General features: G+C 33.4%; 1 protein-coding gene across 3 annotated transcripts in view; it reads right to left on the bottom strand.

Moving 5' to 3' along the window:
• Positions 1-24,133, bottom strand: part of LOC111429107 (Daughters against dpp) — a 42,347-nt gene that overhangs the window by 6,800 nt on the left and 11,414 nt on the right. For 2 of the 3 annotated variants that reach the window (XM_023064916.2, XM_071195399.1), the window contains exons 6-7: positions 12,395-12,442; positions 6,993-7,064 (exon numbers count right to left, since the gene is read on the bottom strand). In XM_023064916.2, the coding sequence (XP_022920684.1) occupies positions 6,993-7,064; positions 12,395-12,442 (120 nt within the window). Of the gene's footprint in view, positions 1-385; positions 5,052-5,109; positions 5,523-6,992; positions 7,065-12,394; positions 12,443-24,133 lie in introns of those variants that run through there. The other variant, XR_002708150.2, reaches the window with a different exon arrangement.

Raw genomic sequence — 24,133 nt, 5'->3', positions numbered from 1 at the left:
TCGGTATCTATGAGTTTTTAAATGCGACGCAAAAGCACTTTTTTATAAATTTTTTTTTATCCTTTCGTTTCCTTGTAAATTAGAATTTATAATTGAAGACGAAACACATCAGCTTTATCCATCGTATAAAATTATTAAGTTTTTATTGTTTATATTTCAACACAACACTTATTTAATACCGCCATCTAGTAACATCTATTATCACCAATGATACAAGTATCTCCATGACAACCAGTAGTGCAACAAACCGCAGTACTCGGAATTGTACCTTACAATAAATTTATTGGAGCTGTCAATTCGACTGCCAAAAAACACATCTTTAGAAGCTTCCCCAAGAAGTATATACATTGATGGAATATTGAGAGTGGAAGAAAATATCAGGGTATATCACTCTGGATATTCCCCGTGAAGAGAAATTGTCCCAAACAATAAAAAATAACAACCATGCCGACATGTTGGAAGAACTTGCTATGGACGAAAAAGAGGAACTGAACTCTGTTGATGACTCATTAGTAAAAATCACTTCCGTTCAGCATAAAAGATGGACTAATAGATATGCAGAGCAAAAACTGCATCAAAATGAAATAACTAATCATGCGCGGCTGCGTAGATGAAAACCTACCACTTTTGAAGAAAATAAAAAATTTTGTTAGGTTAGCTAACTTGCAGTTTGAATATTCTGGACAAGATATGGAAGAAAGTAAGATACCTGAAAACGTCTGCATTGAACTTGCAGATAAATTGCTAAATAAATGCCAAACTTTGTTTGTTAACAACTTTTACACGAATTATGACCTAGCAAAGAAATCTTTAAAATGTACGGTACAACAAAAAATTTATGCCACGTTTTGTAATGTCGTAACCATTGAAGAGAGATGAAATGGTAGCACGAGAAGATGACAAAAGTATTGTTGTGAAACCTGTCGATACTGGCATAAAATAATGGAAAGACTGGCAACATTGGCAGAAGCGATCAGATGATGTCAACTAGGGCTTGCAAAACCGGACCAAAATCTCAATACCGGTATTCGGTATTAGTAATCACTAAATATATGTAATTGTAAGATCTTTTTCCCCTCTGCGACATCACCTCTACTAACAACAGGTTAATTCCTACTATATTTTTAGATTGGCAACAAAGCACAAGATACAGAATCTGAGAAGATAATCAAAAAATGGAAATATATTAGCAATCTGTACAAAGTACCAATAAACTTAAAGGACTGGATACCATTATTGTTTTGTTGTCTTTCACTTGGTCTAAAGGTTCAACTTCACTGCCGCGTCAAAAAAGAAATTACACTTTATCATCTGAAGCTCTGTGGAATTCTTTCGAATTCCTGCTATGGAATTTTCTGGAAAGGTGCAAATTCAAGAAAGAAACTTTAACATAATGACTCTTGGTAGTTTGTCAGACATATCATACTACTTTTATACTTGGTGGGACACTACACGAATCAAACTGACCTGAAACACAATATATGCAGAGTATTTTATTGTTGGCTAGGTATAACAAATTTATTAAACACGAACATTAAGTTGTCATCATCAAAGGTTGAGTCTTCGTTATCTTCAACATTCTGTCAGAGTGCAAAATGATATTTCTTGTAGATGGTATTCATACTGATCAAAAAATGTCACTTGAAAAGATGAGGTTAGTGATAGATAACAAATTTCTGTTTGGTCAACATCATTTTCCAGCACAGCTTTAAACAAATACGGCCGCTTTCGATTGGTCGCCTCCGGCTAGCATTTTTTTAATGAAACGTCAAAAAATGGCACTTGAAAATGTAAACTTAGAACGGACAGAAGATAGATAACAAACAAGAATTCTCTACGTCATTTTCCAGCACAACTTCAAACTAGCACGGCCGTTTTCGAAGAGCACTAAATAAAAATAATACCGGTATTTTGCCATCAATACCGGTTTTTAATACCGGACTAAAATTGTCCGGAATCCTGGTATCGCAAGCTCTAATGTCAACCCAACCCAACCCTAAGTATCAAGTGGAATCGGAAAATAGCACTACAAGTATAGTAAATACTCACATCGTGTAACAGGGAGCCACAAATAAAAAAATAGGTTGTCCTTGAAAAATGCCAATAAAACAAGGAACGTGTCCCATCATTTACAGATTGGTAAGAATCAGCAAGCCTATAAGAAGGATGTGCACTCTATGTTACCAGAAGAAGAGATAAACTGCCGAACGCCAAGAAGCGAAGAAATATCTATTATTCCAACTGTCCAAAATCACCTCAAATGTGCTTAGAGTGTTTTAACGAACACCATGCGAACTAGAATTATGTAAGGATCCTCACTGAAACATATCCATCATCTAAATATGGGTTTAATGCAGAAAAGAACCAACTTCTCCACACATAATGAAGTATCCTGCGCACTCCAACAGATGAAAATTATCAAAGCCCCGGGTTTTGTGGTATTCATAACGAGTTCCTGATTAAGTGTAGCTGGTTCGCCAAGAACTGGCTAACTGGATTTTACACTGATATTCTAAAAATTTGGGTAATATTCCAAAAGCATTTAAGAAAACAAAGATTATCTTCATCCTGAAGCCGAGGAAGCCGGCGGAGCTACCTAGTAACTACCCAATGCTCTACTAAGCAGCTCTACAGAGAAGAATCTCGGTTAAACAATTAAGTTTTAGGTGGGGACGCAGCTGCGTGTATCTGAATCTCAGCTTTACAACTTGTATCGAGGTTGGCTTTCAGAACCGAGAGAAGACATTTGCCGTCTTTGTGGATCTAAAAGATCAACATATATTGTCAATATGACCAATAAATATTGACAAACTGTAATTACCTCAGACTATTAATATTTATTGACAATCTACTTAGTTTTACGTTGGCAGTCAAAGATGCCATGTCATATTTGCATGTGTTAATGAACAATTAGGGGAGTTAATAGCACTTTCGTCCATTAAAGTATATTTGTCTGAATTCATTATTACATGATATAATCAATAATATAATCCTACTAACGTAGGATTATCAATATCTCCCTCAGACTGTCAATATTTATTATCAATATATCAAATATTTTCGTTTTCGTCAAACCATCCTATCAATATTTTTAATATTGACAATGTGTCAACGTTCAACGCACACGTTCAATAATATTGTGAATACTCAGATATTGACAATATATTTATATTGATCGTGTTATGGACTTTTTAGACTTGATAAGACACTGAGTTTGCTGCTGAATAACATGCTCGGTGCACTCATGAGGATTTAATCTAGAAATCTAGACAACCTGCAATAATGACACATAGAAACATAGAGCGGATCTGGTGACTGACATCAACCTCGAAGTGAGCCGTGACTTGAACATATACAGCAAGCTATTTTGTGGAAAATTTATGCTTTGTACTCATACTGTCATTATTATATGTAGCCATACGATAAATAAATAAATATATGTTGCAACCAATCCCTTCCTTTCTTCCTTAGCATACAGAAGCGGTGCGCCATTAATGTGATCAAGTGCATAAATTTATAACATTAGCTGCAGTTTAGAGATAATCACGAGATTTCAATTTTGAGACCCGATTGTTGTTGGACTCCGAGAGGTGTCTTTTTACGTGATTGAGCAATAAATCGCTGGATGTAGAAGTAGTCTAGATACTTAACGAGGTTGATGTTGTTCCAGAACACAAAACTGTCGGTTATAATGCGAAAATCTAAGCTTAACTTAGGATATGCAAGTCTTTGTAGTTAATTGTTTTGTAAGCCAACATAAATGCGAGTTAGGTTTTAGGGTGAGAGAAGAGTTTTATATATGATGAATGATGATGAACAATGAATGAGCTTTTTGGTGTAATTGTGATGTACAAGAAGAATTATGGGGAACACTTTTAAAACTTTCAAGCATACTCAGGTTATGTGCTATGATTTATGACTACCCAAAATGAACATGTTTGGACTTTAAGAGACAATAGATGAAAGTTTCATCTAGTTTTAGCATACATAGCCAAAGATGGGATAGAAATTGATAGGATAAAAGTGTGTTGCAAGAGTAGAGATATAAAATATAAAGAAAAATAAAAAAATCTAAAATTGGCAAACAATCATTTTTGCCGACTTCGCCATCATCATTTTGAATCTAAAAAGCACCAGAGTCTTGATTGAATGAAGCTTGTTGTGGTGCTTCCATTTTAATCTTATTTCTTTCTATGAACCTTATCGTCAACATATATGGAAGTAGTTGATCCCATTAATATATCTTTAATAACTGTCAATATATCAGAAATTATGTCTGTTATTTTTCAATGGGGTGTTAATGAACGCAGTGTATGAGACAGAAAAAAAATCACATCTATTAAAAAATATTAGTACTAAAGATTCTTATTTCAAAGAATATTGCAAAGAAATAAACTATCAGATCAAAAATTGGTAAACAATCATTTTTGTCGACTTCGCCATTATCATTTTGAATCTAAAAAGCACCAGAGTCATTTCTTGATTGAATGAAGCTTGTTGTGGTGCTTCCATTTTATTCTATGAACCTTATCATCAACACATATAGTTGCATTAATAACTCTCAATATATCAGAAATTATCTTTGTTATTTTTCAATGGGGTATTAATGGACATTGTGTATGTGAAAGAAAAAGAATCACATCATCTGACTTCCTTAAGCATTAACACCACTAATATGCCAAGTTAACATATATAAGTTGAAATATCTCTTCATAAATATGCATTTCAAAGAGTTTGCTCAAACAAGATGTCTGTTATCCAAGATACTCATCAACTCATTTTATCTTTCCTCTGTTATAGCAGTTAAGGTGAAGTAAAGTGTCAATTCAAACACCACATCATCTCCAAATATCATCATCTTCATAATTGGAGTTAGAGATACTCTGAGAGCAATTTTGACCAATCAAAATTTAGGAATAAAACTTTTTTATAGCTTCAATTATTATCATTCCTTTGTTTATGCTATGATTTCTTTAATATTCTTCTAAATTCGCTTGTTAACTACCAGATATACAAAAAATTCGAGTCCTGAAGATGACTTGATTGATATCCTGAAACCGATAGAGTTTAAAATTTGAACTTTAAACAATAAGCTTATTTAATAATTACGAAAGTGATAATTTTAGATGTTTCATTGCGTCTAACATTGTATATGTATCTATGTTGACTTTGAATTTAGGATATTTTTGTCTCATTCGTTGGTTCCAATGAAGGGTATAATTTTTCATAAATTAATATTATTCGGTGCCGTTTTCTAAATAGGCGCCGGCAACGTTCTCGCGAAAATTCAGCTTCGCAGGCGGCGACGGCGGTAGCGGCGTGTGCTGCGGGTAACGGGCGGTCGTCGTGCGAGTGACGTAACATCGCCGATACCATAATCCTGGCGCCAGCGGTGAACTTGTAATGGCTATTTTTAAACAAGCCGGTCGACTCTCCGTCTCTTTTCAATGCGCCCGTATAACAATTCCTCACCATTTTTCTTTTCCATTCATTTTCTCTTTTCATTTCCAACTCATTTTCCCCTAATTAAATCAAACTCAAATTTTATTAAGATAATCATAAAGAAAAATTCATCAAATAAATAGGTTGATTGATATAAATTAACGATGAATAATGAATAAAGAGAGTAAGAAGACAAATTATTAGGTTGTGATAAAGTGGAGATGGAGAGAATTTAGCAAAAGCGGTTAAAGGCCGTGGAAGGCCGTAAGAAGGACATGTGACAACGTTGCCTCACCGCTTGGCTTGTACCGGTATCGCGGGACACACCTATATAAAGTAACAAACTCCACTTGTATATATAGATATACGGTAAAGGAACAAACGCCTCGCCTATGTCTCGTTTTCTTTAACACTATTTACCTCGCCTCGATAAAAGACAAGAGAAATCTTGAAAATACCAACAAAAACAAACACACACGTTAAAAGAATTCAATTAAAATTCAAACCCACGTGACCCACATAACTTTATTCTTAAAATATCTCAAAGTATTTGCGAAAGAATATAATTGTTTTTTTTTTTGGTATTTTGTTGTTGTGTTATTGTGCGTGTGCCTTTAATTTTTTACTACAACTAGGTGCGACGACAGTCGGCGTCCTTGTCTACGGTCTTGGCGCCACCGGCCCAGACGTCTGCGTCTCGTTTCGTCGTCGTAGTTGGTATATAAAACGTTAAATAGCAAGCTGAGGAGTACGCGGTGTGGAGGTGCGGTGGCCCGCCGATTTTCGCCAGGCAGGCGGAGCGCTCGCGCGTATCGATCAACGGCGCCACCGACGACGACGGAAACAATGAACCAACAACTCGAACAGGTACACAGGTGAAAAAGTAGGTCTTTATCGTGAAAGAGGACGAAGACAAACAACGCCACACCAACGTTTTATATCTAAAAAATAAAAACAAACTCAGATTCAATCAAATCGGATTCAAAATCAAAATTCCATGAAATTAGGTGTTGATAAAGATTATGTTACACAAATTCTTCTCCAAGAAATTTCTCAAACTTTTCATAATAGTTATTTCTCATTATCGCGTTTCGTTATCATGATGCACACTTAATAGCCCTGGCGCCTCGTTTATCTATTAGACTATTTCTCTGTTGCAAAACACAATGACGACTTTTTTTTACCTGCGGACAATAATCGTCGGTGAGGCGCCACCGACCCAAACTCCAAAAAAAATTTAAACCCGCATCGTGACGCATAACTCGCATAACAACGACTATTCTCCGTATTACCAAGTCACTAAAAAAGAATAAATAATGGGTTATTTTAGCTTAATTCGTCAATTCCGAACGATTTTACATGACGTAAACCGCCAGACGGACGCTGATCTTAGGCGACGGCGGTAACAAACCAAGTCTCCGCCGAGCAATTACAATTTAATTCATTAAAAAATAAAAATAACGAGCATCGTGGCGCCTATAAACATGTTGTAACTTTTTTTTTATTACATCGTTAAAACTATGTTTTAATTAATCGAAAAAACTACTTACTTTCACCGTTCGTAGTCAACGATTCGGCGTAACTGTCCCTGAAAACTAATCTTGAATCGATTTGGGCCCGATCTGAAACAAAGAGCGTATCGTTTAATGATTTGAAATGAGAGAATTTAATTTTTTTAAACACAAGTTTAACACAAAGCGATATGTCATTGAAATGTCAAATTTGACGTTTCAACTAATACGATTTGTTAATAAGAGATGGCGCGTTAAAGAATGTCTTCTTAATTATTATATATTTAAGAACTGTTTGTATTTATATATATATCAATAAACTACAATAATTATATAACAGAGACAATCGAGGTTATAAATGGTTGGAGTAATAACTTACCACGAAAATGAAGAGAAAAAAGTTTGGTTATGTTTTAATAAAACTTTTCCTGATTAATTTGGAGAGAAATAAACTTTCCTGGAAGCTAAAATGCCCTTAAATGAATAGGTTGCGTATTCAAACACGTATTTTGATGGATTTTTTGGTTCAATTAAACTTATTTTTTGGTAAACTTAGAGATTTTTACGAAGAATGCATCTGGTGAATTGTCAGATGTCAAAAATACGATTTAGTATTGATGATTACCGCTAGATGGGGTGAGTAAATGTTTAAAAAGACTTTATTATTATTAAAAAAAACATTAAAACCTCAACATTACCAAAATATAATGTAATAGAAAAGGTTTAGCGAGAAATATTTATACATGAGAGATAAATTATTAAAAGATAGTAAAATTATTACAATAAAAAAATATTTAAAATTGACAGGATAAAAAGTGAGGTTGCATTTTCTTTACTTGCAAATTTGGGGAGAAAAAGTTCTTTATGGGGCCTAAAATCACCTTAAATAAATAATTTGCGTGTTCAAAAACGTACCTTGATGGGATTTCTGGTGCAATTACACTTATTTTTAGTAAAATTGAACAATTTTAGGAGAAAATGTATCTTGTGAATTGTGAACTGTCAAAAATACGATTTAGTATGGATCGTTACCGCTAGATGGGGTGAGTAAATGTTTAAAAAGACTTTATTATTATTAAAAAACATTAAAACCTCAACATTACAAAAATATAATGTAATAGGAAAGGTTTGGCAAGAAATATTTATGATATGAGAGATAAATTATTAAAAGATAGTAAAATTATTACAATAAAAAAATATTGAAAATTGACAGGATAAAAAGTGAGGTTGCAATTTCTTTACTTGCCAATTTGGAGAGAAAAATGTCTTTATGGGGCCTAAGATCACTTTAAATAAATAATTTGCGTGTTCAAAAACGTACCTTGATGCATTTTCTGGTTCAATTACACTTATTTTTTGTAATATTGAACAATGTTAGGAAAAAATGTATCTGGTCAAATATCAAAAATATGATGGTTACCGCTAGATGGGGTGAGTAACTGTTAAAAAAAACTTTTTAATAATTATTAAAAAACATTAAATCTTCAACATTACAAAAATATAACGTAATAAATCTATTTATACGAGCTTAGTGATCACAATACTAAAATAATGAAAGTAAATCTTGAACTTGAAACATAAATACTATCTGGTGAAATGTCAAAAATATGATTTAATATGGGTGGTTACCGCTAGATGGGGTGACTAACTATTTAAAAAGAAGAAATCTTTTTTTAAATTACAAATTAACTGGCTTTAATTATTATTATTAATGATTAAAAAAGGTTTATAATAACGCGAAATAAATTCTAAAAAGATAACGATTTTTTAGATCATATTTCTTAATAAAAACCAAATTTATTCTAATTAACATTAATTTGTTGTTAATTTCCCGATGATTTTTATTTATGTGGCGCCAGGAAATAACAATCTAAAAATAACAGAATCCGTTGGATCCGTTGACCTTGATATTACATTATTTGTAAAATTTTCGGAGAATTTTTTGCATTTTTACGTTTAAACGATTTCTTCGTGTTTACACACTCTCCTCAGCTCGCATTTCGCAGCCGAGATAAGATTACGCGAGAAAAACGGGGCGATAACGACCAGTTTAGTTATTGTAAATTTAGAAAGAGACTCGTCTCGAAAACAACCGCTACTTTTATATAGGAATTATCTCATATAGAGAACGACAACCATTTTGAATTTCTAATTGAATTAAGCAACAAGTTTTTTTTTCTCTTTTTTTGCTTTTTGTTATTATTTCTTGGCGTAGCATAAACACTTCTTTATCGCTCTTATTTAAAACGTACTAGTACAAAAATTATATATTTATATAATAAAGCAATGCGAAATTGAAATAGAAACATTGTATAAATGTCTTTAATATATTGTGGTTTAAGATTCGTTAATCTCTAGATTAATTTATGATGCACGTGGTGTGTTTTATGAAATATGAAAGAAATTTTAATAAAATCTTGGCAATTTTAGTGGTTATTTGTAACGAGAAGACAACGAGCGATGTCTCAGTTTAAACTTAAACCCAAAAAAAAAAAACCAACCCAATCCAAATGATTCTAGTTCTACTATATAATCTAATGTCCTTCAGACGGGGGAGAGAATTTAATTTTTTTAAACACTACAAATTTTAACACAACGCAATATGTCATTAATGTGTCAAATTTGACGTTTCGTTTTATAATACGATTTGTTAATAAGAGATGGCGCTTACACGTTAAATAACTCTTTTATAATTAAAAAAGAATTATTTAAAAAGTTCTTTTATTATTGTATATTTCTCATAAAAACGATTTAGAAGGATTATTGAAGTTGTTTTCAACGATTAAGTGATTAATTTATTGTAGTAACAACTTTTTGTATTCATATATATCAATAAACTATAATAATTTACATAACAGCGTCAATCAACTTACTAAATTATTGAGGTAATAACTTACCACGAAAGTGAAGAGAAAAAAGTTAGGTTATATTTCCATAAAAGTTTTCCTGATTAATTTGAAGAGAACAAAACTTTCCTGGAACCCAAAATGCCCTTGAATGAACAGGTTGCTTATTCAAACACGTACTTTGATGGATTTTTTGGTTCAATTACACTTATTTTTTGGTAAACTTAAAGATCTTTAAGAAGAATGCATCTGGTGAATTGTCAGATGTCAAAAATACGATTTAGTATGGATGATTACCGCTAGATGGGGTGAGCAAATGTTTAGAGTTTATTATTAAAAAAATATTAAAACCTCAACATTACAATAATATAACGTAATAGGAAACGTTTGGCGAGAATTATTTATGATATGAGAGATAAATTACCAAAAGATATCAAAATTATTATAATAAAAAAAAAATTTTAAACTGACAGGATGAAAAGTGAGGTTATACATTATTTACTTGTAAATTTGGGGAGAAAAATTTCTTTATGGGACCTAAAATAACTTTATATAAATAATTTTCGTGGTCAGAAACATACCTTGTTGAATTTTTTAGTTGAATTACACTTATATTTTGTAAAATTAAAGAATTTTAGCAAAAAATGTATCTGGTGAATTGTGAAATGTCAAAAATATGATTTAATATGGTTTGTTACTGCTAGATGGGGTGACGAAATGTTAAAAAAAACTTTTTTATTATTATTAAGAAACATTAAAACCTCAACATTATAAAAATATAACGCAATAATAAAGGTTTGGAGAGAAATATTTATGATATGAGAGATAAATTACCAAAAGATAGTAAAATTATTACAATAAAAAAAATATTTAAAATTGATAGGATAAAAGTGAGGTTATATTTTTTTTACTTGCAAATTTAGGGAGAAATATTTCTTTATGGAGCCTAAGATCACTTTAAATAAATAATTTGCGTGTTCAAAAACGTACTTTGATCAATTTTCTTGTTCAATTACACTTATTTTTTGTAAAATTGAATAATTTTAAGAGAGAATGTATCTTATAAAATGTCAAAAATACGATTTAGTATAGATGGTTACCGCTAGATGGGGTGAGTAAATGTTTAAAAAAGACTTTTTTATTATTAAAAAACATTAAAACCTCAACATTACAAAAATATAATGTAATAGGAAAGGTTTGGCGAGAAATATTTACGATATGTGAGATAAATTATCAAAAGATAGTAAAATTATTACAATAAAAAAAATATTTAAAATTGATAGGATGAAAAGTGAGGTTATATTTTCTTTACTTGCAAATTTGGGGAGAAAAATTTCTTTATGCGATCTAAAATCACTTTATATAAATCATTTCTGTGTTCAAAAACGTACCTTGATGAATTTTCTGGTTTAATTACACTTATTTTTTTGGGAAATTGAACAATTTTAGGAGAAAATGTATCTGGTGAATTGTGAAATGTCAAAAATACGATTTAGTATAGATGGTTACCGCTAGATGGCGTGAGTAACTGCTTAAAAATACTTTATTATTGTTAAAAAAAGACATTAAAACCTCAACATTACAATAATATAACGTAATAGGAAAGGTTTGGCGAGAAATTTTTAAGATATGAGAGATAAATTACCAAAAAATAGTAAAATTATTATAAAAAAAAATATTTAAAATTGACAGGATAAAAAGTGAGGTTATATTGTCTTTACTTGCAAATTTGGGGAGAAAAGTTTACTTTAAATAAATAATTTGCATGTTCAAAAACGAACTTTGGTGAATTTTCTGGTTCAATTACACTTAATTTTTATAAAATTGAATAATTTTAGGAGAAAATGTATCTGGTGAATTGTGAAATGTCAAAAATACGATGTAGTATGGATGGTTAATGCCCAACCCAAATGATTCTAGTTCCACTATGTAATCTAATGTTTGATTTAACTACTTTAACCTTTGAACTACTTTAATAAAAATATACAACAATCTAGCGCTGAATAACAATTAAAACTAGAACTAACACTATACCTAGCACTAGAATCAATTGGGTTTAGCCGTCTTTAGAGACGTACGGCTAAACCCAAATGATTCTAGTTCTAGGTATAGTGTTAGTTCTAAACTAGCACAGTTACTATGTAGAACTAACACTGTTACTATGTAGAACTAACACTGTTACTATGTAGAACTAACACTGTTACTATGTAGAACTAACACTATACCTAGAACTAGATTCATTTGGGATTAGCCGCACGTCTCTAAAGACGGCTAAACCCGAATGATTCTAGTTCCAGGTATAGTGTTAGTATTAGTCTAGTTTTATTAGAATAAGTAGGTAAGCGCTGGTTTCTATGAAAATATATTTTTGTATATTGCAACTTAATTAAAATTCACTGTAAACATAACGGCGCGCCTTCGAAATTAATTATTAAACTTTAAAAAAAAAAATCGTGTTTCTATTTTTAAATATTACGCGATATTCTAATCTAAAAAAAAATAACACACAACATTCACACACACACACACATAGAAACACCAAACCAGAAGCAGAGATATACAAACGACCGCGGCTGGATAGATTAAATAACTCACCTTCTGGGTTTATGTGGTCCAAACACGAATAAGGTGGCGGAATAGAATCTGAAATAAGAAATAAAAAGATTGGTAATTTTTGTTGTTAAAAGTGGCTTAAAGTAGATGGAGGGAAGAGTATTTACAAGCGCAAGCCGATGTTCAGTTCTGCGAATAAAACGTATATTTAGAACCCGGAGAGTGGCAAGGAAGCCATTCCGACGAACGGCTCCGAGGTTAAAGACTACTAGAGAACCGTTTTTCACCCGGTTTGCCACACACTTAAATACAAACTGTGTTAATTTAAGCGGCGAATTCCTAAGTCAAGAGGAGTTGTGTTCAAAAGACTTTTTGTTTCTTTTAAAACATTTCATTTAATTTCTTTTGAATGGAAATGACTTAAATTTATTAGAATTGAAGAGGAAGGAATACGTTGCGTTAAATGTCGCCAGTTCATCCTCATTATCGTCGTCGAGAGGAGGTTAAGCAGTTAAAATTGGTACGTAGGTAGACGACGCGACCGAGAATTGTGTAGGATAAGCGTTTATTGCAATTTGCAGTTTTCTGTGGATAAAATAAATTGTGGCGTAGACGCAGGATATAGCGTCTAAAAAAAAAATTCTGTCATCATCTTAATTCCATCAAAAATTATCCCCTGAAGATGATAAATCGGCGCGAAACCGGTCCATTTCACGTTAAGATTACCGCCACACAACGTACCCAATAATGATCAAAAAATAATGACTGAAGGAGTCGATTCCCATCCGACCCACGAATTTTCGGTAATTATTTTCTGGGAAAGGAGTTCGGGGAGGAGTGGATTGAGGCGCCCCCGACTCCCTCTCGGAAAGACAACTTTTGTTTGCGTGATGATGGGACGAAGGGAGAGGGGAACAAGTTTCGATCGGCGAGGAGTTTTAAAGTAGGGAACGCTGTAGAGAATTCCGACGAGCAGATAGCATAGGCGCCAGGCCTTAATTTTACCCAGTTGCCGGCAAAAGAGAAAGCCAAAGATGCAACAGACGAAGAACTCCGTTTTAAACTCGTTTACCGCGCTGTCGGCGACGCCAACTTATACGATTTCATATTACGCATTATACCAGATTAAAGAAAAAAAAATTCATTAAATTAAAGTTGCGATTTAAAACGTGCGGATTGAAAAGTAAACTATTTGAATAGTTGACGAGCGGCCAACAAAGTGACAGCGAAAAAAATTGATGATCTCAAAACAAAAGCGATATTTGTATTGTAACAAAAGACGACGCGCGTCCGAAAATTCCACGGCACACTCCCGAGACTAATTTTAATCCGACGTAGCGCCGCTATCTTTCGGCGCCGTCTGCCGCGCCACGACGCCGACGTCCTTCGGAAAAAAACCTTTCATAACCACAAAATTTACATTCAAATTAAAACAAAATACAATTTTGCAAAATAGATTTTGATAAAACTAGAATATTGTATCAAATTAAGATAAACTTAAACGATATCACTTATTAGTTACAGAAATTTGTGAATTTCTGCCTTAGAGATATAAGAAAATTAAAAAATTTCGGATATAACAGCAAAGAACTATATGCAAAGCCTAGAATGTTGATGGAATAAAGAAATTTTGTGTACAGAAGAATATCGTTAATATTTACTGGTAGTTTTAGACATATTTTAGTTGCAAAAGAGTCTTAAAAGACTAAATACTGTTAATGGAAGACTGAACATGGGTTGCAGAAGGCTAAATATTGCTTGCATAAGACTAGATATTGTTTGCAGAACACTAGATATTGATTTCAGAAGACTAAATACTGCTTGTAGAAGACTAGATATTGCTTGCAGAAGACTAGATATTGATTTCAGAAGACTAAACACTGCTTGTAGAAGACTAGATATTGTTTGTAGAAAACTACTATTAGTGCCAAAAGTCAAGGTCTCTCACTTTAGAGATCGATATCTTTGCAACCGCTCGATAAAAAAAATTGTGACAAAGTTGGTTGTAATCACCGAACATTTCTACATAACATATCTTAATTTGAAAAATTTCGGATCAGCGGTTTGCCTTTTATCGCGAGATAAATGAAAAAAGTACCCGATTTTTTACAGTACTGGTAACTTTATCCACTTTCAATTTTGAACAGGTGGTAGCCTGATGTGTTTTTAATGAGGGTCATATGTTAGTTTTTCGATAATCTTTTAAACTTTTGGCACCGGTAGTAGATATTGATTAAATACTCTTTATAGAAGACTAAATACTGCTTGTAGAAGACTAGATACTATTTCCAGAGGATCATTTACTGATTGATGACGTAAGATTACGTACTGATGACAAAAGACTAGAAATTGTTACTGGAAGACTAGATACTGCTTCCAGAAGATTAAATATTGCTTGCAGAAAACTAGATATAGCTCGTAGAGCAAATCAAAAAAATTTTACAACAACCCAAAATGATTAGTTCCACTTAACCTCACTTGTACAATCTGCCAGACCGGTAAATGGGCAAAATAATAATGTATATTGTCCAAAAAGAAAAATAAATAATTTTATTATCATAACTAAGACTTCTAAGTATGCAGTAAACACGATGACTAAGAAAAAGAAATAAAAATTTTACTGACCGTAGACGGAAGATTAAGTATCAATGACAGCAGACCAGAAATTGCTAATGGAAGACTAGATACTGCTTTCAAAAGATTAAATACTGCTTGCAAAAACTAATTACTGCTTGCAGAAGACTAGATAGTGTTTACAGAAAAACTAGATATTGTTTGTACAACAACCTAAGATGATTAGTTCCACCCAACCTCACTTCTAAGATCTGCCAAAGACTGGTAAAGCGTCCAAAAATTTATTATCAAAACTAACACTTCTAAATATTCAGTAAACATGATGAATAAGAAAGGAAATGAAAACTGAAGTCTCCCTTTCACCTTTTTAAAAGATGAATTGGGTTGTCAAGATTAATCTTGTCAAGTTGGTAGCAATAGGTTCGTGGTGAAATAAATAACAAAGTAAAATTTGTGTTAACATTCGGAGTTCAGTTAGAATCCCACAAGTTTGGGTAGGTTACTTATTATGCCTTAATTAATATTAACAAATTATTATATAAAATTAATATAAAGAACCAGAAATCTTGGCAATTAATGTAAGTTGATGTTTATCTTGCATAATAACACTATCTTTCTGGTATTTTTCTGAGCACTATAACATTCCTTAAATATTTTTAGTCCTTTTTTAGGCTCATCCTTCATTAATTCCTCTAAAATCCTAATTAGAATTAGAATATATTTTGACATTATAACCTCACTTTTAACTTCTTGCTTAACAATCCCTTCTTCGTTAACCCACCAGAACTAGATCCATAACCTAATGATTTCTGTTTCAGTGCTTCAGTTTAAATGTTATTAATAGCGCTATCTTTCTGGCAAATATTTTTAATACCAACCTCAACGAAAATAAATTTACCATTTAAATCAGATTTGCCAACATAAAGTAGTCATTTTGACATTTCAATTTTAAATTTTTTTAAATATATCCTCTATTTTGCTCATTTACCAGTATTTGGCAGATTTTGCAAGTGAGGTTGAGTGGAATTAATCATTTTGGGTTGTTGTAAATTTTTTTGATTTGATGATTTTTAGCAATAAGTCCTCTGCGAGCAATATCTGGTGTTTTGCAAGCTGTATCTAGTCTTCCATTAGCAATTTCTATCCTTATGTGAGCAATATTTAATTTTTGGTCATTAGCAACTATATGATCCTCTACAAGCAACATCTAGTCATCTGCAAGCAATATCTAGTCTTCTGATAGCAGTATTTAGTCTTTTGCAACCAGTATCTAGTCTTCTGCTAGCAATATTTAGCCTAGTATTTAGCCTAATATTCATCTCTTACTTTAATTTTTTAACTTTTTCCTTTCCATAGAGTTAAAAAAAAGTTGTTCGATCGATTTTTTCAATCCATCCTTCATTGGTTCCCCTAAACTTTAAAATCCTAATTATAATTAGAATATCAAGTTGCATTGAATCGTTGTATTAAGTTTTTATTTCGCCATTCTAACCTCGCTTTTAACTTCTTGCTTAACAATCTCTTCTTCGTTAACCCACCGGAACTATATCCATAACCTGTTGATTTCTGTTTCAGTGCTTTAGTTTAAATGCTCTTTGTTTATATGTGTATAATGACGCTATCTTTTTGGCAAATATTTTTAATACCAACCTCAACGAAAATAAATTTACCCTTTATATCAGATTTGTCAGTTTTTGATAGATTTTACAAGTGAGGTTGAGTGGAACTACTCATATTGGGATGTTGTAATTTTGTTTTGATTTGATGATTATCAGCAGTAAGTCTTCTGCGAGCAATATCTAGTCATCTGCAAGCAGTATCTAATCTTCTGGAAGCAATATCTAGTCTTCTGCAACCAATATCTAGCCTTCTGATAGCAGTATTTAGTCTTTTGCAACCAGTATTAATCTTCTGCAAGTTTTTATTTCGCAATTCTAAGCTCACTATTAACTTCTTGTTTATGCAAGCAAACATTCTTTTAAAGTAATCTTCTTTAATTTTGATTTAAACGAAATTTGAACATAATTTCCTCTATTTATCTCTTACTTTGATTTGTCAACTCTTTCTTTTTTCCATAGAGTTAAAAAAAAACGTCGTTCGATCGGAATTCGGCCTTAAATAAATATGTGTATACACACACACACACACACTAACCAACATACATTTATATACCCATACATCGAGCCCCACCTCGTCGACGACGACGTCGACTTGGGTTTTACGGTTCGGGCGTGTGTGCGTGTACGTGTGGCGCCTGTACGAGTAAACATTTATTGCTCGGTTGGCGCCGGTCGGCCTCTCTATTTATTTTGGTTGCCTTAACGTACTCCTCTTCTCTCCTTCGGAGTCCTTCGCGTTGCAAGTAATACGACGTAAAACGTTTTTCCCCGCCGAGTTACTAGTTATTAAGATATTTTAACTCTTGGAAAGTCTCGCAGTCGAATTAACCGCGAGGACGCACGAAAAATTTTAACTTAGATCGCGTCGGGCGCCGAAAATTACGGCGACGCCGCCGAGGCGAGGCGAGGCGAGGCTGAGAAAACCTCGATTTTTTTTTCTTTTTTTTTTTGTCGCGACCCGTGTGTTTACGCTCTTTATAAAGTGAGTTGCGTAAGTTTCGAAAAACTTATTTACGGAATTTTCGGTTAATTAATTATATCATCAATAAGGTGTTGTGCCAAAATGTTTCAAATAACTTGATAACATTTTTTTTTCTTTCTTATCAATTCTTAAAATCAATTATGTATCATTTTATCAAAGTTTTATTAAAAAACGTTTGTATATGTTTGCAAAAGACTAAATATTGCTTGTAGGAGACTAAATATTGCTTGCAGAAGACTAGATATTGCTTGCAGAAGACTAGATACTGCTTGCAGAAGATGAGATATTGTTTGCAGAAGATTAGATACTGCTTGCAGAAGACTAGATATTGCTTGTAGAGGATCATGTAGTTGCTGGTGACCGAAAATTAAATATTGCTCACATAAGGATAGAAATTGCTAATGGAAGACTAGATACAGCTTGCAAAGACGTGATTGTTAAGCAAGAAGTTAAAAGTGAGGTTAGAATGGCGGAGTAAAAACTTAATACAACGATTCAATGCAACTTGATATTCTAATTCTAATTGGGATTTTAAAGTTTAGAGGAACCAATGAAAGATGGATTGAAAAAATCGATCGAACAACTTTTTTTAACTCTATGTAAAGGAGAAAGTTACAAAATCATAGTAAGAGATAAAGCTAGGCTAAATATTGCTTGCAGAAGACTAGATACTGGTTGCAAAAGACTAAATACTGCTATCAGAAGACTAGATAATGGTTGCAGAAGACTAGATATTGTTTGCAGAAGATTAGATACTGCTTGCAGATGACTAGATATTGCTTATAGAGGATCTTGTAGCTACTGATGACCGAAAATTAAATATTGCTCACATAAGGATAGAAATTGCTAATGAAAGACTAGATACAGCTTGCAAAAAAACAGATATTGCTCACAGAGGACTTACTGCTGATAATTATCAAATCAAAAAAATTTACAACAACTCAAAATGATTAGTTCCACTCAACCTCACTTGTAAAATCTGCCAAAGACTGGTAAATGGGCAAAATAGAGGAAATATTTAAAAAAAATTAAAATTGAAATGTCAAAATGACTACTTTAAGTTGGCAAATCTGATCTAAATGGTAAATTTATTATAGTTGAGGTTGGTATTAAAAATATTTGCCAGAAAGATAGCGTCATTATAAGCATATAAGTTAATAACATTTAAACTAAAGCACTGAAACACAATTGAATAGGTTATACATCTAATTCCTGCGAGTTAACGGAGAAGGAATTGTTAAGTAAGAAGTTAAAAGTGAGGTTAGATTGGCGAAATAAAAACTTAATACAATGATTCAATGCAACTTGATATTCTAATTCTAATTGGGATTTTAAAGTTTAGAGGAACCAATGAAGGAGGGATTGAAAAAATCGATCGAACAACTTTTTTTTAACTCTATGGAAAGGAGAAAGTTAAAAAATCATAGTAAGAGATAAATCTCGGCTAAATATTGCTTGCAGAAGACTAGATACTGGTTGCAAAAGACTAAATACTGCTATCAGAAGCCTAGATATTGGTTGCAGAAGACTAGACATTGTTTGCAGAAGATTAGATACTGCTTGCAGATGACTAGATATTGCTTTAGAAATTGTTAATGGAAGACTAGATACAGTTTGCAAGAGACCAGATATTGCTCGCAAAGGACTTACTGCTGATAATCATCAAATCAAAAAAATTTACACCAACCCAAAATGATTAGTTCCACTCAACCTCACTTCTACTCGGTCTCACACCGCTCCATTTATACATACAAAAAGAGGCAGCCTTAAGTGCCTTATCACTGAAAACAGTTTCTTCACTCAAGTTGATGCAGGATAACCTCAGAGGACACCTCGAGATCCTCAAGAACCCATGTCTAAATCACCTGATTGAAATTAAAACGGACCTCATACTGTCGGAATACAATTTCAACCAACCGTATAAGGTCATATTTAGAAGCAGGGATGATTGGGCGAAGGGTGAACCTCAACTAAAAAGAGGAGCCCTAGCCTGGTACACCGATGCTTCAAAGACAGTAAGATCTGGAGTAGGCATGGGCATCAGTGGACCAAATAGCCACATCAAATTGCCTCTCAGCTCGGACTTAACAATTTTCCAAGCAGAAGTTCTTGCTATAAACTTCTGCACCGCTTTGAACCTACAGAACCTACTACTCGTGTGACTCCGCACTGATCAGAGAGTGTACCAACAACCTAAGAGAACTCGCTAGGGGCAATGATGTTACCCTATCGTGGGTTCCAGGTCACAGCAACATTGAGGGCAATGAGAAGGCCGACAAGCTGGCCAAAGAGGCAGCAAACACGCCCTTTATTGAACCCCAACCTGGTTGTGGACTACAAAGAAGCTAGCCTTACGCTGGAAAGAACTTCCAGGTGACAGACAAGCGAAGAGTATGATAACTCCGTCGCAAAACAAAACCAAAGAGGTTTTATGCCTCAGCAAAGGGGATCTAAGAACGCTCTCAGGCTACCTGACCAGCCATGCGCCCCTAAAATACCACCTCTTCCACATTGGACAAGCTGAGGATCAAACTTGTCGACTATGCAACGACGAGTCAGAAACATATACTGTGCAATTGCGTCGCCAGAGGCCGTCTAAGACACAACATCTTCGGTAAAACTCCCCTGTTACCTACCGACATAAAGGTTGAAAACCTCAGGACGATACTAAGGTTCATTAAGAACCTACATTTGCCCTAAACCTTTGGAGGGCTAAAGTTACAATAGATCTTATAGGTCGCGGTAACGAGAGGGGCCGCTCTCCTCAGCCCGGCAGCAATAATAATAATAATAAAACCTCACTTGCAAAATATGCCAGATTGGTAATTGAGCAAAATAGAGGAAATAAAAAAAAATGACTACTTTAAGTTGCCAAATCTGCTTTAAAGGGTAAATTTATTATTGTTGAGGTTGGTATTAAAAATATTTGCCATAAAGATAGTAAGAGATAAATCTAGGCTAAATATTGCTTGCAGAAGACTAGATACTGGTTGCAAAAGACTAAATACTGCTATCAGAAGACTAGATATTGGTTGCAGGAGACTAGATACTGTTTGCAGAAGATTAGATGTTGTTTGCAGAGGATCATTTGCTGGCTAGTGACGGAAGATTAAGTATTGATGACAGAAGACTAGAAATTGCTAATGGAAGACTATATACTGGTAGATACTGTTTGCAAAAGACTAGATACTACTTGCAGAAGACTAGATACTACTTGCAGAAGACTAGATACTACTTGCAGAAGACTAGATACTGCCGGTACAACAACCTAAGATGATTTTTTTCACGTGTAAGATCTGCCAAAGATTGGTAAATGGACAAAATAATGATTTATATTGTCTAAACAGTAAAATAAATAAATTTATGACTAAAACTAAGAAAGGAAATAAAAATTTAAGTCTCCTTTCCACCTGTTTGACAAAATGTATCTTTCTGAAGTTGATAAGAATTTAATTTGATAATAATTTTCGATGATGAATCATTTAATAAAAAGTTTGACGAAGAAAGTTTTCGAAATGAAACGAAATCAAACGTATCCTGTTCCAAAAATGAACCGCGAACTAATAATAAACTTTAAAAGAGCGCCGCCTTACGTAACAGCAAAACATCCCAATTATTCGCGCGCATAAATAACACATTTCGGACGGGGAGTTATCGAAAAACGATGAAAAAGAATCGGTGCATTCCACGAACCCAATTTGTACAACACAAACTCTAATCAAAATTCGCAACCCGTAAAAACGATTTTGGATATCTTTTTACTGATCCGTGATGACTTCGTTTTCTTAAGAAATAATTTATACAAATTACAACATTATTATTAAATCTAAAAGATTTAAAAAAAAAATTCCATTACAAAGCAAATAAAAAAAAAATCACTCCCATTAAGTAAGTTTTTTTTTTCTTTTAATTCCAATCCCATTGATAAAAATCCCCACGTACTAATGGACTTAATAAGTTTTCTCTTAGCTGAAAAGATAACGTAAAACCTTCAAGGGACCCAGTTTAATCTTTTGATGAAGTCGACGAAGAAGAAGGAGAAGAATATATGAAGATTCAAACATGAAGAAGAAAACACAAAGTTGAGTATCGGAAAGGAAAAAGATGGGAAGTAGAAGAAGAAGAAGAAGAGTGGTGGCGACCTGCTCGACTTGCCGGATTCCTGGACGTAATTTCTCGGAAGACAACGGCGGCGGCGCCCCCCGCTTTACCCCCGAGCGGCACTACTCCTTTCCCTTCTTATACCCGTTCCATCGTCCGTCTAGACGAGACCTCTTAATGATACACTTCTGATGGGGCCGCTTTTTCTCTCCGAGAGAGACTCCCCCTCGTACCCCACAGCGTGTTCACCGCACAGTTTAACCGCGGAGTGTTTGTTTTCGATGGAAGAATGATTAATGCGGCCGTGAAATCAAGAGGGAAAAGTCAAAAAAGTTTTAAGAAGCGATTGAATTCTTTTTAAAAGGAGTTTTAACTAAACCGATTTGTGCCAAAATGATTAGCTGGTTTACACGGATTTGTTCCAATTCAATAACACCAGATAAAAAGTTGATGAAAAGTTGTCTCATTAATTTTTTTTCTCTTAAATCTTGTGTAAAACAACAACAAGCTTGGAAATGGAGTTTGAAACGAACAGGATAATTTTCTATTTTGTATTTAGGTCGTTATGTTTAGTGGCTGAAGTATAATTTTCCTCATAAATCGGAGTCGTGAAGTTTATCAATGAAGATAGCTTGCAAAAGACTAAATATTTCTTGAAGAAGACTGGATACTGCTTGCAGAAGATTAAATATTGCTAATGGAAGATTAGATATTGGTTCCAGAAGGATAAATATTGCTTGCAGAAGGCTAGATACTGCTTGCAAAAGACTAAACACAGCTTGCAGAAGACTAGATATTGTTTGCAGATGACTAGATATTGCTCGCAGAAGACTTACTGCTGATAATCATCAAATCAAAAAAATTTACAACAACCCAAAATGATTAATTCCACTCAACCTCACTTGTAAAATCTGCCAAAGATTGGTAAATGGGCAAAATAGAAGAAATATTTAAAATTGAAATGTTAAAATGACTGCTTTAAGTTGGAAAATCTGATCTAAATGGTAAATTTATTATCGTTGAGGTTAGTATTAAAAATATTTGTCAGAAAGATAGCGAAAAGAGATTGTTAAGCAAGAAGTTAAAGGTGAGGTTAGAATGGCGAAATAAAAACTTAATACAACAATTCAATGCAACTTGATATTCTAATTCTAATTGGGATTTTAAAGTTGAGAGGAACCAATGAAGGATGGATTGAAAAAATCGATCGAACAACTTTTTTTTAACTCTAAGGAAAGGAGAAAGTTAAAAAATCATAGTAAGAGATAAATCTAGGCTAAATATTGCTTGCAGAAGACTAGATACTGCTTGCAGATAACTAGATATTGCTTGTAGAGGATCATGTAGTTGCTGATGACCGAAAATTAAATATTGCTCACATAAGGATAGAAATTGCTAATGGAAGACTAGATGCAAAAGCCTAGATATTGTTCGCAGAGGTCTTACTGCTGATAATCATCAAATCAAAGAAATTTACAACAACCCAAAATGATTAGTTTCACTCAACCTCACTTGTAAAACCTGCCAAAGATTGGTAAATGGAGAAAATGATGATGTACATTGTCCAAACAATAAAATAAATAAATTTATTACCATAACTAAGAAAGGAAATAAAAACTGAAGTCTCCTTTTCGCCTGTTTAAAAGATGTATCCTTCTGAAGTTGGTAAGAAAGAAAGAAGCGATAGGCCGCTTGCAGCAGTGGCACGAATATAGAAGATATCTTATATAGATATAGAGACAATGATGTATATCATTGATGAATGCTATAGGTAGTATAGTCAAGGCACGAGTATAGGAAATATCTTATACAGGGTGATTCTCAACCTATACGCATAAACTTGGAGATTTATTCCTCGAGACAAATAATGGCTAATAGGTGAAAAAATTGTAGTAAAAGATTTTTGGTTTCCTAGATATTCGATATATGGGACAATATCTAGATAATGTGTTTTCCGGTCTAATGGTCTAGTCACCTGGATTGCCCAACCTCAATCCTCTTGACTTCTATTTTTAGGGTCACTTAAAAAGCATAGTATGCCACCAAAGTACTGAGCAAGTATTCCAAAATAGGCTACATTACCGAGGCAATCCGCCAATATTGTGGTTTAGGCCTCAGTAGTGGGAGGGAGATCGTAGACTTGGGGAGCCCAATTTTGTATAGAAAATATGGGAAATAACTTCGAACAATTGTTGTGATGTTAATTTTAAATTATCTATGTATTAAACTAAAACTAGAACTAATAGTAGCACTATCTAGTGTTAGTTCTAGTGATAGTGCTATGTTCTATGTATTCTTGATTTGAAAGTAAATTTCTCGGATATTTAGAAAACTAAAATACTTTTGCTACAATTTTCTTCACCCAACTTTATGCGTATACGTTGAGAATCACCCTGTATATAAAGATCGTGAAGTTTATCATTGATGAATACGATATTTAGTAGCCGAGGTACAGGTATAGATATATCTTATAGAAAAATGTAGATCTATTAAAAAGTTCTGATG

Source organism: Onthophagus taurus, chromosome 3 (genome assembly GCF_036711975.1).
Source record: "Onthophagus taurus isolate NC chromosome 3, IU_Otau_3.0, whole genome shotgun sequence".
In the NCBI taxonomy this organism is placed as follows: Eukaryota; Metazoa; Arthropoda; class Insecta; order Coleoptera; family Scarabaeidae; genus Onthophagus; species Onthophagus taurus.
The sequence above is the reverse complement of the archived record's forward strand: the minus strand, read 5'-3'. Positions and strand labels throughout refer to the sequence as shown.